This window comes from Fundulus heteroclitus, unplaced genomic scaffold, assembly GCF_011125445.2.
Source record: "Fundulus heteroclitus isolate FHET01 unplaced genomic scaffold, MU-UCD_Fhet_4.1 scaffold_81, whole genome shotgun sequence".
In the NCBI taxonomy this organism is placed as follows: domain Eukaryota; kingdom Metazoa; phylum Chordata; class Actinopteri; order Cyprinodontiformes; family Fundulidae; genus Fundulus; species Fundulus heteroclitus.
The window spans coordinates 1,000,707-1,018,759 of record NW_023397263.1 but is presented as its reverse complement, the minus strand read 5'-3'; the positions used below and the strand labels follow the sequence as shown (position 1 = coordinate 1,018,759).

Here is an 18,053-nt window from a genome sequence, read left to right as displayed (position 1 = left end):
TCATCTCTAAACACCATAACTCACAAGATCAAGAACGTTAAGATGAGGGTTTTGATTTTTGCCGTTCTTTGCGACCACCTCCACGGTCACAAGCTAGGTTGAACCAGCGGATAGAAAAGCTGTCAATTTCCGTATCTGCTGCACTAGCAGATGAGGGATTCTTTCTCACAGCTCCTAAAGACAAAATACACATCAGTTATTAAGTATACCAAACTTTCAATAGTTAAGACTCTTTATCAAAAGGTCTACTGAAATATGGAACAGTAAAGGAATAAGCACAAAAACAAGGTAAAAATATTAATTTGAAATAACTACATTCAGACAAACTCATAAATCACAGCCCCCTGTATTCAAAGTGGCAATTGTTGGAATAACAGATACATGTATGTGAACTGTTTTGTTAAGGCATTCTTCAGGAAACTCCTTTATGAGGAGCTGTTGCATTCAGATTGTAGCTTTCATAGCTCTTCTTACACAATAAACAATTACTTAACTGTGTTAGCCTTCAAGATAACTCTTGAACTTAAAATTTGTCATAACTTGCTCAAATGTACAGTGGTCAAGTCAGCCTTCTCCATTTTAGTTTGGTGTAGCAAAAAATAACATCTCTGGGGACGGTGTTGTCTAGAAAAACATTAAGAACTACAGTGGCCACTGAGTTTAGAGTCACGGTGTCATCAGCAGGCTGCCACAGAGACTGGAAGAGTCACAGAAAGGCATAGAAAGAGTTCCTTTGACCACATCCCACACTGATTATTGCTTCATTGTTAACAGTGCCCTGCTGAACTGCATGATTAATTCCACTCAACTCCACGCACATCTGAGGAAGAGAGGGAACCCGACTGTCACATCAGACCTTTTGAAATCCTTTATATACTAGATGACCTGCAAGGGTACCTGACCACACATCATAGGTACAGGCCCTATGCATCAGTCACTGTTGTCACCAGATGAGTCTTACATGGTGGTGGTGGAATTGCAGTGTGGAAAGGTATGTCAAAACAGAATTGCCCTACACTTTGTGAATGATGCTGTAAAATGCACACACTAGCAGAATAATGTATTTCCCCTGTATGAAGAACAATGGCATAATTTTAGCTTCACGGATTATAATGCTCATCGAGGTAACATCACTAGGGATGCCCGCTGGAATCTCGGGTACCTCGGATGAAGTCAGCTGAACTTTCTGAACAGATAACCTCTCCGATAAGCTGACTAACTGGGAAGAGGCTCATAGCTCGTAAATGACCTCAAGGAGAGGGTGGGATACTGTGTCTTAGAAAACATTAAGGTGACTTGTGATCAAACAGGGACGTTATTGATTCTGGGTTTTTTTTTAAACATGTCTACATATTAAAAACTCATGAAGATCAACTGAAAATAAAACAAAAATATATCACAAAGTTTGTAAAGAGAACAAAGCAAATCTTCTCTAAAAGCTCTGCAAGAGATTTAATACTCAGCTTGTGTTATTATACCCTACTTACGGATCAACAAGCTTCTTGTGAGCACCTCCTTGAAGCATTTCTTTCCATTCACCCCTTTCCAGTTTATTTGTTTCGCTACTCCATCAGAGAAAAGCCTGGAAAGGATATTCCATGTGGTTTTTTTGGAATTCTGTCCTCCCACAGCACCCAGAACAGAAACCTGAAAGGTGAAAATACAAAAAAAAAATGAAAAAAATAGAGAAGGATCACATTTAGGGTACAAATTTGAAGAGTTTTTAATATTGAATACAGGTTCAATCCAATACCATGTCTTGCTTTGCACGGGAGTTCGCCTGGTCTTTTAACCATTCCTCAAACTCCTCCACCTCAGCAAGTGTGTCCAGTGGAAGGTTAATGTTGGGCATTTCAGTCACTGGCGTTTCCGTCCTCTTTCGAGCAACAAGGCTGTTTACAACAACAGCAAGCTGCATTTGCTGTTGCTTTATATTTTCCAACAGGGTCAGGATGTGCAGCTCAGCAGCTACAGAGTTGAAAAGTATTTCAAGTTACTCAATTAGTCATTATGAAGTACACAGTCTATACAAAAATTAATACATTAGCTTGGAGGTCAGCCATTAAATGTAATAGACATACATGGATGAATAGACAAGTAGGTGGGTGGATATTTGGAAAAAAACACAAGTGGATGGATGGAGTATTTAGACCATTTACACTGCAGTCCTGGAGGGCTGGTGTCCTGCAGCTTTTAGATGTGTCTCTGCTTCAACACACCTGAATTCTATAATTAGGTCATTAGCAGTAATTTGGAAAACTGAAGAGATCTTTGTTCAGGTAAGTTGGACCAGGGACACATCTAAAAGCTGCAGTATATCAGCCCTCCAGGACTGGAGCTTGGCACCCCTGATTTAGTCAAACAGGGAATAAAGTCTGCATCAAAAATGTTTTTCATACTCTATTTTCTCTTTACATACATATTCAACTCGAGATAATACCAGAATAAAACTGTACAACTTTCCAAACTGTTAAGGTACCCGGTAACCTTAAAGGACTCTCACCAGAGCAAGGTATAGATCCACTGCCTGTCCTCCCCAGTCTAAATTAGGGGGTGAAAACATGTTGCTGATGGGAATTTGCCTGATGTGTCCTGGGGATCTGGTACACAGGTGCTTCATACATATGAGAGACTGGGGCGCCAGGGACTGGAGGCTCTGTAGCTGGGGAATTAATAAGTTGAATTAATAATTTCTTCTTTTAATCATATGTTCATTTGAATAATCACTCAGATGATGATAAAACCCTGATAAAATTTAGGAAAAAACATTACCCTTGTAGCGACTTTCAAGATCGAAATAACTTTGATCTTGAATGTGACACAAATCCGTATGGAGCAATGGACTGGAAGGCAAGCTGGACAAATTCATAGGCACAGGTGTTGAAGCTGTGGGAAAATAATTTCAATATGGATGTAAGTGTTTATTTGGAGAGAAAACGTTCTCATGAGTTACATTTTACAGGCTAAATTCAAATTCTAAATTTTACTTTCATTATATTTGTTATTTTTTTTAAATGTAATCCTTGTTTAAAAATAAAAAAATAAAACGAGAACTGAAAAAAAATTAAATACTTTAAGTAAAATAACTAAATCACAACAGTTTCAAAAGTATGGTTGCCTTTTTAACTGTACACAGTCTTCCCTTCTTACAGCTTGTCACCTCGGCACTTGAACAACTCATTTTAACTTTGGGAAAAACTTGTAACCATAACTGCTGCTCCTGAAAAGCCTTTAACATGAATGTTACGTCTTGAATATGTATGCTAATACCGCATGTTAAATATCTGAAGTGTGAATAAAACTAGAAAATACAAGTAAGACTTAAGTTTAGGCGTTTGTTAGTCTGTTGTTGTTTGTTTTTCTTTCCAGCATTATTTCAAAGCTATTGGCCAAAATTTCTTATAGCCTTAAGATGACATGGAGCATCTGCTTACAGTTGAAATCATGAGTTTACATACGCCAGATAAAAACATACACCTTATATCTCCCAGTATCAACTTAAATAAGACCAAAATATCTCTATTTTTAGGTCAGTTATAATTACTAAAATAATTTTAGTTTTTAAAGGTTTATTTATTAATGTGTTCAAAAATTGGAGGTTTACACACAAACAATGAGGGAAGACCCAGATGATAATGTCATAGTTTGGAAAATTCTGATACGTCATCTGAGAGATTTGAGTTTACTGGAATGGGGCTGCAAGAATTATCGGATTAATCGTGATTAATTGATTAATAAAATAATCGTAAACTAATTTTGTAATCAATTATTCATTAACCAGACTCTAAAACATGAAAAACAGCCTGGTCAAAAGTGTAGTTAAACCAAAAGGTGTACGTAAAATATATACCTTTTGGATTTTTCACATTTTGGATATGAAAAATCATCTTTGTCTGTAAAATATGCTCTATGCTGAGCTTCACAAATGGCGGTTTTAGGTTCACCTGGTTCAAATTCTGTAAAATAATCTCCTATGAAGCATTTTTTGCTATCTGAATAATAACAAAACGTATGTGTACCTGTGAAAAAGGATTCAGTGTTCCCCATATATAGCTGAGGTCTTGCAAGGGTCTGGTCAGCTCTCAAAGATCCTGTGTCAGGAGTAGGTGATGGTATTTGGGGGGCTGCAGTTGAGGAGGAATTGGTGTGTCTCCTCTTTTTATCACTCTCTGTTTCACTGTCTGAGTCAGTGTCACCAAATAGGAGTCTATCGAACAAAGATAATCACAAGCCCCATTACTCATGAGCTAGTAAAATACTTGCTAGATTTATTATCTCTGATTAGTCCTTCCTAAATCAGCAATAGGTTATAATGTTGTTTTTCTTTTTTTTAAAAACTGTGGCTCAGTCACAAATCTCTAAAAACCCAACCTCGGCTTGATTTTTCTTTTCCTAACAATCTCTTCCTCCACATCCGTTTGAAGCTCTGATGTATCACAGGTCAGTGATGCCTTCAGTTTCTCTCTTGCCCTTAGGTAATCACCTACCCAGAATTAATAAATGATAAATTACTCTATTGCTAAACAAATGTTCATATGCTGTTTACTTTAGTTTCTTGGAAGGCGTAGGGTGTGTAACAAAAAGGACATTTTACATATAAAGCTTCAGAGAGTCTAGTAACTGAGTCAAATTTAATCTCTTAATGTATATTTACCTGTTTTTGAGAGGACACGCACATCGTAGGACTTCCAATCTTCTGTTGGCTCTTCATTTTTTTGAACTGCTCTGTTTATTCTATTGTCACTTTTGTAGCTGGGCCACTTTGTCATCCCGTCTTCAAACCAGGACTCTAGTATTATGTTAACAGCCTTGCTGTCAATGAATTCAACAATTAGAAACATCTGAAAGAGAAAATATCATACACTTTTAAAACAAAACTTTTATAGTTTACGACAAATTCTTACATCTCTGCAGCTAGGGTATTCAATTTTATTCTTTTTTATTGTGACATCACTAGTTGCATCTGACATTTTCGGAAGAACACTGTAATTGGACATATGTATACAAATAAGACAACAGATTTAGTGTTGACTTCATATTTAACCTTCTCATAATCAGAACAGGGCTATAATAACCGTAAAACAATTAAATGTGCACGGAGCAGCAATTACCTTGGACACAACTATTTATTTTTTAATTGTAAAAAATGTATGATTTTATAACCACTCTTGAAGATACGATTCAGTGTAGGCTGGAAATGAATGATTACAATGACCATGATATGCCAGCGTTATATTAGTTTACTACTTTCTTGACTAGTTTACATAAAGTTACAATATCAAATATGATTTCATTAATAAATGCTGCAAAGCCAATAATGTGACCTCTTATCCATTTAAGTTGTAGTGGATTTAGTAAGCTATTCATGCAGCTAAATACATTATAATGCAACATACAGAAAAACCTGTGAACCATAATCTCATTGGGACATATACTTCAGGCTTTTTCACAGAAAACCTTCTAGAATTGCTTTAAAGTGATGCTAACCACGTGTTTAACAATTTTAGAAGTTCTGCAACTGAATACATTTAACTGTAGATCATCTTTTAATCTTACATGTCAGTTAATTTTAATTTTTTCAAATCTATAAACTTAGAGTAACCAACCCAGGTGGTGTTATTTGCTTTAATAAATTTGAATACTCACATTATCAAAACTGACGTCCACAACGGTTTTGAAGAATTAAGCTGATTTATATTTGTTTGAAGGGTGAAAGTCATCTGTAAAGTCAGTCTAATTGTTTTGTAATTTTTGTGCCGATCCAAAGTCTCTTTAACCTCTCCCCAACCTGCTCTGCACCCTAAACTGCCAAACTTTGGCCACTACAACCGAGTGTATGCAAAAGGGGCATTGTGACAAACCTATTTTTAAAAGGGAGAGGAATACACTTGTGAGAGACCTGTGACACCTTTGCCACCTTTAAGGGCTCTATGGGCTGTGACACGATAAACACTCTGAGAAAATTGGAGCTCACAGGATACTTGTAGAAGTTTTCCATCTGTGCAAATGCCTTATATACTACATATATTCCTTCTACAGTCTGAACAATGTTATGTATTACACAAACATTTCCATCTATAATAAAAGCATTATCACCAGTAGAAACTTTCATGAGCCACTTCCCAGTCTGTAAAACTCTGTACTGTGCTACTGCTTGAAGGCCATTAGGAACAGGTCCAACAAAATGTTGGATTCTTAACTCCTTACAGGGCAACTCCATGCTACAAATCTTTTCAACTTCTGATAAACGTCTTATAATTTGTGCAAGGGGAAAGTTTGGCTTTCTGACAAACCTCTTCAGTTTATGTAGATAGTTTTCATATGGAAAAGCTGAGATATTGTCCAAAGAACCGAACCGTTTAGCATCTGCAGAAAGGTGGACCAAGGCATGTACATTATAAACTAGGGAATCTTTGCCATAAAGTTCTCCAAAATGACCAACAAAGGTTTTTAGCAGAGTGTTTGCATATTCACTATACAGGGAACACAGATGAGGACTGACAAGGATGCAAATACCTACAGAAAATAACATGAAATTGTTATATAAATCTCTGTCCAAATATGGTACCAGCACAACAGAACCTGTATACATCAAAAATTGTCTTAGTTCAGTGGCTTTCCAGCGATCAAGCTCTCTTAGAGACCTTGGCTTCCTTGCAAACTCAAATGGGGTATGTGTCCGCAACTGAACCAAACTTTGAGAAATCTGATCAACAATGCTAGAGGATAAGCGAAACTTCAAAGGACCTCTCAGCCAAATATTTAATAATTTACGTGCAACACCTAAACATGCAAGGTGCATGTAATTTAGAGGAAATTTCGATACCATACCAACATCTAGACCAGACAATCCATGAGGTCCCTCATGATGGTGACACTCATCAGCTCTCTCTAAAAATGATGAGTCAGTCCGTAACATAAAATCAATTACGGGATATGTCATTCTGTTGTTCACATAAACACCTGGTTGGCAACACTTGTCACATCCATGATAGGCATTATGAGCCTTCATGTTTTTCACAAAAGCTCTAGCAGGAGCATCACAGACAACTGAATCCAGCTCTATAAAAAGTTGTTTCCCTTTAAGATAAACCCCTTCCTGGAGCTGCTTTAACTCCTGATTAAACTCTCTTAGGAATTCATCAGCAGAACCTGTTTTTTTTAACCACAAAACAAGCCAATAACAACAGGCTCCTTCATTGGAACATTTATCAAGAGTCCTAAGATCGGCCATAACTGTACATTTGTGCTTTTAAACAACTGCAAGCCGTCAATATTTATCTGTAATCTAAACCTAAATACATCTACTTTATTTTCAATTAGTCTGACCAAAGTCTTTTGCAGAGCGTTCAAGATACCTCTATAATGATACAAACCACCACATCAATGTTGAATTTCATACTCCGTGTTTGTTTTAAGAATTGTTCGGCCATCTTTTGGCAGTTGCGGGTGATATAATCTCAGCAAACTAAGGAGAGCTGTGAGGGCCACTAACGATACACCAAATTGTAAAGCCCAGTTGGCTAAGCCTTCAACTAGGCTCTCTGGTCCCTCAACAGACTGGGACTCTGGTTCGGAGTCCGACTCAGAAGCATTTTGGATCTCTTCTTCTTCACCAGTATTATCTGGGCAAGGTTCATCTAAATGGTCATTTAATTCAATGGGTCTGGCTTCATAGCTGCTTTCAGGGCTACTTGTGATAGTTGGTGTGTCAGTGATGTCCACAGGACGTTGTTGTGAGCTGAACAAACAGTCTTCTGCAATGTTACAGAGTCTTTTTTCCAAAGCAATACGAGCCCTCCTCCTAATGCCTGAGCTGGTCAATGGATGTTCCCTCCTTTTCATTATTTCTAAAACAAATTGTGAGACAAAAAAAATCTTCTTACAGTACTTGGACCAACTACTGAGTTCTAGTATAATAACATCCTTTCTCCAAACTTTCTCTGTGAAAGGAAAAAAAAATTACTCACCTTTCTTTCTTAGCTTCTCACAGAATCTGAAAAAAAAAGTTTTATTCTTGTTCATAAGATCTATGCAAGTTAGCTCAGTTAACTTCAAATGTGCAACTCATTGACACAAAAGATAAACATTATAATATATTTTACAACTACTATTACTACTACCACCACTACTAACAATAATAAAGCTACAGACTATTCATTAGAAAAGAGTTGCTAACTGGTGGTTAATTCCCATGTATTGGTCTGTATTGTGCTGCTGGAGCCATAATTTGAGCTGATTATTTACTGAACAATATGGGTGATTTAAAACATTTAAACTTTCCCTCTGTTTAACCATGACATAGTTTATAAGTTAGACTCTTCTCATATAAGCATGGGAAAAATTAAGATGCTTATGTGATATGGAAGTTAAAGTTGAAATTTTGTTTGTATCTTATATTTGTTTGTCATCTGCAGTCTTTATTCTCTTTAGTTTATATGTATAATGAAACATTTACATGCTACATAACTTGTAGTTTCTATTACACATGTAACTAAACCAGTTACATGGGGAGGCAAGTGAGGCCATGCCTCCCTTGTCATCATGGAAATAAAGAAAATATATTTTAACATAATATACATTTTGACTCACTCGGTCATTTGTAATAAGTATTTTTTTTATCTAATTTACTAATTTTTTATCATATTCTCTTTAAAATCGCAGACTTTTCGCTATTTTTCATGTAAATCCTTGGTGGCGCTTCATAGCTAAGCCGGTGAGGCCTCCCCTGGGATTGCACAATCCCATGTTAACTGCGCTGATTTCCATTCTGTGAATGCATCTTCCTGTCTCTAGATCATAAATTCAATTGTTAAAACAGTTATGAACTGATTTTCCACAATTTAATATATGTGGATTACGAATTGTGTTTTGGTCATCAAACTGTGTGCAGGTAACATGTTTTCGTGATGCTGGGCGATCATAAACAGCAAAGAACTGGTTGTAGGTGAGGCCGGCAGTTCCTTGGCCTCTCGGCAGGGGGCACTCAAGGAGCACCGCTCCTGATCCTAAAACTGTAGAGTGACAGCAAATTATGGATGTAGCGAGTTTTGCTAAACAAGTAAAGCACTAAAAAGACTCTTAACATACAGCTGGAACGGGACTGATCAAGGAAGGCTTTCCTCCCTGGCAGTGATCTACACTGAGACTGAGAGACTTTTAAAACTGAAGAATATAAAGAGAACTTTTACCGGAAAAATGACCAATATTTTTGTTCAGAAAGAGCGCCGCATGGACTTCATTTATAAGTAGAGGTAAGACAGTGATAATTACTCATATTTATTTTTGTAATTAAATGTGCGTAATGTGTGTTATATTTTTAGAATGCGTTACAAATGCAGAAATCCATCATAACTCATAAACTGTTACCAATCAAATGACAAATAATTTTATTTTATTTTTTTTCATCAAAGAATCAATATTTTCCAATGTATCTTCGTGAATTGATTTTGCTCAATCAGTCTCCTTCAGCACCTTGCAATGACTCTACTCAGTGTATATAGTTGTAAATCTGACTCTGATGACGTCAGTGCCTCACCAGCTATGAACCCTACTGCACGTCACTGAACTAAACTAACTCAGTGCAGCGTACAGCCACCATCGCTGATTTTCCTAATCAGAAGACGTGACGTCGCGCTGAAAAAAAAAACTATTTTAACTACTCCTCCCAGATCGCTCTTTAGACTTTAATCTCCCACAAAATTCAATATATTATTGTTTCGCAGGCGTAACAAATCCCCTGCCATGTAAACTGTCCCACCCGTATTGGACAGTGAACAGTTTTTTTTTAGCCGACGCAGTCAGCCGTTCGCGTCATCTTGTCTGGTGCATGATGGGAGATGTAGTTGTACTAGTTTGGTAAATTTGCGTTGTATCGACGCTGTTTATCATACATTTAATCTCTTAACGCTTTTTGATCTATATACTCATAGAGTTGTAGTCACTAACTGATTTAAAAACGGGTTTGTCATAATGGATTTAAAATAAGCTTTACAGTCACCTAGCCAAAACCCCATCAATGCTAAATTGATAAAATCTGTTAATTTTGTGAGTCTGATGGTGAAACGTTTTTTACTATGGCTATTTTTTTTTATTACAGACCAAGCACACAAACTCTCGATGGATTTTAATGAACACAATTAAAGATTAGCTTAACTTTTGATCCTCAAAGCTGTCAATGGCACTTATATTTTACAAAACTAAAGAAAATATATTTCCTTACATACATTTTTGACCAACTTTGGCTTACCTTAATGAGGAATCAACTTCGGATATGATTTTAATTTCAAAATCACCAGCCGCAGTAACTGTCTCCAATCGCCTTTCTCTGGTTGCGCCTCAGTCCGTATCCCCGGCTCCAAACCATCTGTAAACTGACAGTGATTCGCGCTCTCTAATTTGGGGGCGGGCAGTAAAACAGATGTGACTGTTACGCGGATCTGCCGGTCTGAAAACGGATCTGGCGCTGTGTCGCCTGCTATCTGGGTTAGTAACTCTAATATTTTAGTCTAAATACTTTAGCCTAAATATTTTAGGCTAAAATATTACACTTTTTATTTGTTTTTCTTCAATCCCTCTGTGATGTTTAGTCATTTCTGCCAAAGGCTGCAGCATTTTGATTTAATTCATCTGAATGCAGTATTTGGAAGCCATACTCTGATTGAATGGGGGGAAAAAACTGTCTGTGATTGGCTTTAACAGCCGAGAGAGTCAGGGCTGGATTATCCATAAAGGCCAGTGGGCCAGTGCCCAGGGGCACCAACCATGTGGGGGGGGCACCACATGACACATGCTTTAAAAATATATTTTTCATAAATTGTTATATTATTTACTTGAAATTGTTGAAAGACCATGCATTATTCGTTTTGTGAACACTGATGTCACAACAATAATAAATGATAAATAAATCAAGATTTTTTTTGATTTCAACATTTTAAAATGAGATATTTGAATATTGCTCACTGCTCATATGCCTACATGTAGTTGTGTAAGTTAGTAAATAGTAAATTACATTACAGAAATCCCCTTGATTATGTCTGATGTTTTTGACCGGAGGACAGCACGGGTAAAGGGGGGGCTTTGAGGTATAGTGCCCAGGGGCACCACATTGTCTTAATACGGGCCTGGAGAGAGTGCACAGCTGGTGTTTAGCGTGAAACGAGCACGTACGCGCAAGCAGATATGGAACTCACCGCGAGGACAGTGGGTTGAGAAGAGTTTATCAGACCTTGCCAGACCGGTTTTGAGCGTTGAGAGATGTTTCACTGCGCGCTTGGATTGGTTCCTGCGCGCTCAAACAGAAGGCACGAATATCGCTACATAGGTTTGCTCTACGAGCTCGACGCATGCGCCGACGCATCGGTGTTGCCGGACCCATCACTACTGAGAGGTTGGTCGTTTCTCAATTCACGAGAACGCGAGTCCGTACTCGCGTTCTCGTGAAGTATGTTCTCGGTAAGAACACAGGAAGATCGGACTTGACGAGAATGCGAGCACGCAGCACGTATTGTGTATTGGAACAGAAGTATACTCATGACGTCATCACTCCCACAGTTCTTCAGCATTTCTTTAACATTCAAAACTATTTATACACTACACCATCATATCTTATTGAAAACGTTTTTTTTTTATTTCTAAAAAGTCTAAAAAATATCTAAAAAAATTGCAGAACTGTGGGTATAAAACCAGCAATAGCGGGAATTTATTTGTTGGGAGTTGTAATTGTTGTAGTTGTAGAGGCGATTGAATCTTTTTAAAAGATTAGCACTTTGTAGAAGCAAAATGAGCAGTATGAGCAATATTGCTGTTGCTTCGGTCGTTGGTCAGCTTTACCAGCAGGCTGAAGAGGAGGTGGCGCAATTAAGGAGGCAAATCCGAGCAAGAGAAGATTGATGCAGCAGAGGAGGCTCAGAAGGCAGGCTTTGCTCACCCATCTATTGCCAACTGGTAGGCATTTTAAGATTGACAGCTTGCTTCCTACTTTTATCTTTAAAAAAACATTGAGGATGGTATTAAAAACATGATGAGGTTGAAATTGAAAATTCCACATCAGAATTGTCTGACACTTGTTGAGCGACATCAGGAGGTTTTCTATTGTCATGCTGATGTAATAGTATTCACAGAAAATGTCCAATTCTGTAGCAACATTTACAACAAAACAGGTCAAATTGAGTCAACGTAGAGATATTTAAATGCCTTTATTTTGAAATCCCAAATAATTAATAGATAATAATAATATTATTATTATTATTAATAATAATAATAATAATAGATTGACTTCTGGTGATCAGGATCTGTCATCTTTAAGTGAAACTAGTCACCTGGAAAAAAAAAAGGTTGTTTGAGTAGTTTTTGAGGCTAAAGAGTGTGACCAAAGTATATATTTCCATTTTCACCAGCAGACCAGAATAAGAGAAAAAATGACACAAAGCACAAAAAACATGTCATATAACTGATGTAAATGTGTAAAAACACTTGGTCTATAAACGGCTAACATGCTGCTTTTATAAATGTGTAAAAATACTTGGTCTATAGACGGATAACATGCTGCTTTTATTTCGAAAAGTAGTCTTAGCCGTGACTGCTGTAATCCTTAGTGTTTGCGAGACCAACAAAATCAAGTGAGGGCTCACTTTACCGCAGTCCCCCACCCGCAGCGCGAGCCCAGCCCCGCTTCGCACCCCAGCCCGACCGACCCAGCCCTTAGAGCCAATCTTTATCCCGAAGTTACAGATCTGACTTGCCGACTTCCCTTAACCCCCAAATGGGACATCATATTATACTATTCCCAACAGACCCCCATTTTGATTTCTATTCTCTCTCTGCCACTATCTGTCTCTCAGAATAATTGAGTTCAGAATTAGATTTAGATTTGCTTTTTCTAATTATATTGTTTATTATCTTCTAAACTTCTTTGACACTTTGTTTACTATGCTATATTTTTTTTAATGTCTGCATGCTCTATGGGGAGGGGGTTGGTGCTTATCTTCAAAGGGGATGGATTAACAGTCTATCGTAGGGAAAATGAAAGAAACAACTAAGACCTGTTTGAGGTTTACAACAGTGCTAATATGCATGTCTCTGGGCTCTTTTTTGTTGGCAAAGCTGGAGTACCTGGAGAGAACTCAAGTTTTGGACGAAGTTTGCCTTTAACTAACAAGGCTAATTTCATGGAGAGGAGGAGAACTTAGGTTCCAACTCTCAAAAACTTACAAAACAGCTATAGGTTTGATTCCTTCCAATTATCACCTCAATCTTCACCTCCATACACATGATCCAAACATCACTCTTGTAAGTGTTAAAGATCGGGTTTACCGGCCTGCTGTTACATGTCTATTGAAAACCCATCTTACCTCAGTTCCGGATTAGGTCGCAAGTGAGAAGACATTAATCAAGAGGTAGAACAGTTTAAATGCATATTTAATTCATAGAAATTAAATATGGAGACAGAGTTTTCATTTACCAATCAAGAGGATTTCCCTGCGCGGTCGAGAAGTCTGTCTGAAGTAAGCTTTGGACAAAGACTCTTTTTATCAACTTTAATATTCCTCCTGCTCGCTCAAGGGGTAGGAGGACTGACCCCCTCTCCTTCTGACCACCCCCTCAGGGCAATAAACCGCCCTGTTATTCTACCCAGCAACAGAGAGGGGAGACACCCCTACTAAGATATATTTTTTAATTCTCAACATAAGCCAGGTCAATAATGACCTTAAAGACTCCCCATTGCTAAGAGGTTGGACCTGTTTCGGTTGAATTTGCATGTTATCTACACCATCACAAGGCCTTTGTTTGGCAGTACTATAAAGCTTGCAACTCCAAAGTACTCCAGACATTTTGAATTGAGAAAGCTTTCTGAATAGGAAGCGAAACATCTTCAAACTTCGGTAAAAAAAAGTCCAGTTGTTTTATTTTCGGAACTTTTTTTGAACGACCACGACCTGGATGACTGAGAATCTTCACCAGCATAACTAACATGGCTAATTTCATTGAAAGGTTGATAAAAATGATGTAAAACAGTAAGTGAAGGGAGGTTTGAAGATAGTCTGCAGTGCACGCAATGCTTTCTGCATGCTAAATACCAATAACTAAGTCCTTCGCCAGCTAATCAAAGCATCTTTTCATCCGTCTTATAAATGAAGATTTGTTTTCATTTATAAGATCTTGTGTCTAAGATCGGCCATGAAGATCCTCTATGTGGCTGAACATTTTTTGGCAGTTTTAAGGTTGAGGTTTTGATAGCGGTGCATTCCTCTGCCAACACAAATATCTGAGGTCTGGTAACTCCAGGGGGGTTTTGATTGAATTGTGCCTTCTCTGTAGGCATGGCAAGATTCACCGATGCGTGTCGGAACATCGGAACGACCTGTTGGATACGGTTGCATCGATTTGCAAACGTCTGCATCGGTAAAAACCGCACATAAACTCGAGATGCATCGTATCAAAACTACCTGCATCGATACAAACTGATTATTATCTTCTATTATTATAACTTTTTAGAAACGTGTCTTTGAGTTTTAGTTGCGTTTCTTTCCATCCCTGTTGCCTACTGCGTGCATGCTAGTCTCTCTGCCACTCAAGTCTCGCCCGAAGCCTCGCGCGAGTAGGAGGGTCTAAACTTGCTTTCGAAGAGGACAGAGGCGGCAAGCTAGAAACCACGTTAGCATGGAGGAAAACGAAACAGAGAGAATACATTCGGTTACGCGCTTTAGGTCAACGGTATGGAAAGACTTTGGCTTCTACAAACGAGATGGAGAGTTGGACAAGACAATGGCCATATGTAAACACTGCAGAACAGAGGTACGATATACAGGCAGCACAACAAATATGTCGCAACATCTGAAGCGGCACCACAGTACAGTAGTTCAGTCCCCGGAGACGTCAGCTAGCAGTGCTACTCCAACAACTTCACGTGAGCCACGAATACCTCATTTTTTTCAAGCGCCACTTGCAAGCAATTCTGCCCGGGCGAATTCTATCACGGACGCCTTATCTTTCTTCCTCTGCAAAGGCATCCAACCGTACAACATTACAGCAAACGAGGGATTCAAATACCTGCTTGAAGTGTTGGAGCCAAGGTATAGCATACCAGACAGAAGGGTGTTTTCGGACCGAATAGTTCCTGCGCTTTACGAGAAAGTGAAAGTGGATGTTCTCAGCTCAATGGGTCGTGCACAGAGGGTGTCAATAACGGTTGATGGTTGGACCTCCTGTGCCACTGATTCTTACATTACTGTTACGGCACACTACGTGAACGAAGAGTGGGACATGCAGTCTCACGTCCTGCAAACGCGAGTGTTTAATGAGTCTCACACTGGGGTCAACTTGGCTGCGTTGCTGCAAGATGTACTTCGCGAGTGGAACCTCGGAGAAAAAAAAACCTGCCTTGGTGACAGACAACGCAAGAAACATGCTAGTGGCAGGGGCTGGCGCAGAGATAACACCCCATGTCCGATGCGTAGCCCACACATTAAACTTGGCCTCGCAAAAGGCACTGAAGGTGGACAGGGTGTCCGAATTGTTGGTGAAGGTGAGGAAGGTTGTTGCATACTTCCATAAAAGCCCACAAGCAGCTGAGGTTTTGAGGGAAATTCAGTCCCAGCTACGCCTACCCAACCACAAACTTATTCACGATGTCTGTACAAGATGGAACAGCTCTGTGGACATGCTGGAGAGATTCTGGGAGCAACATCCTGCTCTGTTGAACGCTATGCTGTCGAGAAGGATCAGGAGGGGAGAGGGCCTGTTAGCAGTGAATGAGGACGACATGACTCTGATCCAGGAAATCATCAAGCTGATGTCCCCTGTCAAAGTGGCCACCACACTTTTGAGTGAAGAAAAAAGCCCAACCATCTCAATGATCGCCCCAATACAAGCCAAACTCCACAAACACTTCTCCGAAGACAACACTGACCTGCCAATCATTGCAGATATGAAGCAGCGCTTCAGACAAGATTTTTTTGATCGTTACTTGGATCTCCAAGAACTCCTCTACAATGCATCGGGCCTTGATCCCAGATTCAAAGACCTGGCTTTCCTTGATGTGGACTCCAGAGACCTCATCTTCATGAAAATAACATCTGAGGTGGTGAAGATGAACGAGCAGGTAATTTATTGACTTTTTTTTCCTTTTACTTTAGGCCTATAGAATGTGACCACCTCCCTCCCTGTCTCTGTCTCTGTCACTCACTCACTCACTCACTCAAACACACACACACACACACACACACACACACACACAATAGATCTCTACATTTTTATGTTCAATTTGTCTGTATAATATGTACAGTGTTATGTTTGATTTGGAGTCTGGTCAAATGCTATTATATTCTGTGCTAAGACTTGTTATTTACATTTTGACAACAAAATACTCTTTTTGATTTGGATTGTCAGACAGGAGACAGTGCTGCACTGTATGAAGGAGAGGCAGATGAGGGAGGCAGCGACGGAAGCCCCAGCAGGGAACGGAGAGGTGTGTGTTGACTGTGTATGAGTAATTGACTGTTCATTAACAGAGACAAAAAATACTTATTTATTGGTCCATGGGCATGGAGATAATCTTTTAAATACAGCACAACAGATGTTGACTCGTATGTTATCATTGTTAAACAGTGTGTAGTCTTGTGTTGTGTTGACTGCTCATATTGTTCAATATACTAATAGTCTTGTACATGTCTTCCTTAGATGATGATGCCTCGCCCTCTCCTAAAAAGAAGACTGCCATGGACCAGCTGTTTGGAGAGTTCATCACCACAAGAACGCCATTGAAGACCATGAGGGAGAAAGCTAAGGATGAAATTTTAAAATACAGAGAGAGAGATTCCTTAGAACTAGGCGGTGATGTGTTGCAGTGGTGGAAAGGGCAGGTGGACCTGCCACTCCTTTCAGCTTTAGCTAAGGATTACTTGTCCATTCCAGCAACTAGTGTGAGCTCTGAGCGTGTCTTTAGCAGTGCAGGGAATATTGTCACTGCCCAACGTAGTCTCCTGCACCCTGACCATGTTGATCAATTGATCTTTCTTAAAAAGAATTTGAAAAAGACCCATCTGGGTTAAATGTTGGGATTCACTTGTCTTAATTTACATATGGGGAACTGTTACTCCCTTGTTATGATCATTTGTTCAGAATGATTAATCATTTTACAGAGGCACAGAGGTAATGAGTATACCACTTTTGAAACGTAACATTTTGAACTATATTTCAATAAGTAGACATGTTATTTTCAAAATGTGCACTGAGTAAATGGAAAATGACATTTCAGTTAGATTATTAACCTTAGTTTGCTCTTCAGATATTGTATGCACATTTTGGACATACCATTTTTACCTATGCACATTTTGGAAATTACTTGTGTGCCTATTAGAATATTGTTCAAAATGTTGCTTTTCAAATGGGGTGTACTTGTCAATGGTGTGCATTGTATATTTGGGGGAAAATGCGATGTGTCCCTGTGTTAAGTTTTTCTTTTAGTTTTTATAATAGATGGAATATCCTGGCCTGCACCTTTTGTATAAGGGCATTTTATTTGTTTTACCTCATGTATAAACTTCAAGCACTTTTTTAAAGGCTTAACTGGAAAATGTGCCTTTGTGCCTTTGCTTTAATTGTTGGACAACATGCACTTCAGAGAAATCTTATTTTTGTTTGAAGTTTATACTTATAAAGTTTCAGAGAGACAATCACTCTCTAATTTGCACTTCCTTTGTTTCAAAATAAAAGGCACAGTTAGCTTGCGTGCCATAACTTGAACTATGTAGTCCATGGTGTACTTTTCTTCTGCATTGCATCGCATCGTATCGCACTGTATCGCAGCATTTTAAATTTAGATCGTTCTGTATCACACCGGATCGCAGGAGGTTGGAGAATCGTATCGAATCTTATCACTAGAAATTCCATGAATCGTGAATGTATCGAATCGTTGGCTGTGTATCGAGATGTGTATCGTATCGCCTTGGTGGTGAAGATTCCCATCCCTACTTCTCTGTGAAAGTCTGGAACCCGGGGCAGGTGTTGGAGGTGGGTGAAAATGTTAGGACTCACCTTTAGACGTGGTTAGT

At 38.8% G+C, this 18,053-nt stretch overlaps 1 protein-coding gene across 1 annotated transcript; it reads left to right on the top strand.

Moving 5' to 3' along the window:
• Positions 1 to 14,317: 14,317 nt before the first annotated feature.
• LOC118562149 (zinc finger BED domain-containing protein 1-like) lies at positions 14,318 to 17,745 on the top strand. Its single transcript, XM_036134414.1, has 3 exons — positions 14,318 to 16,102; positions 16,390 to 16,468; positions 16,681 to 17,745. Exons 1-3 carry the CDS (start codon positions 15,299 to 15,301, stop codon positions 17,049 to 17,051), a joined length of 1,254 nt encoding a protein of 417 aa, XP_035990307.1. The 5' UTR covers positions 14,318 to 15,298; the 3' UTR covers positions 17,052 to 17,745.
• Positions 17,746 to 18,053: the final 308 nt, after the last annotated feature.

Excerpts from the sequence above, each read along its gene's own strand:
- LOC118562149 (XM_036134414.1), top strand. The coding sequence starts at position 15,299 with ATGAGTCTCACACTGGGGTCAACTTGGCTGCGTTGCTGCAAGATGTAC. Across the intron at positions 16,103-16,389 it reads TGGTGAAGATGAACGAGCAG|ACAGGAGACAGTGCTGCACT; the intron begins GTAATTTATTGA and ends TTGGATTGTCAG. Across the intron at positions 16,469-16,680 it reads CCCCAGCAGGGAACGGAGAG|ATGATGATGCCTCGCCCTCT; the intron begins GTGTGTGTTGAC and ends TGTCTTCCTTAG.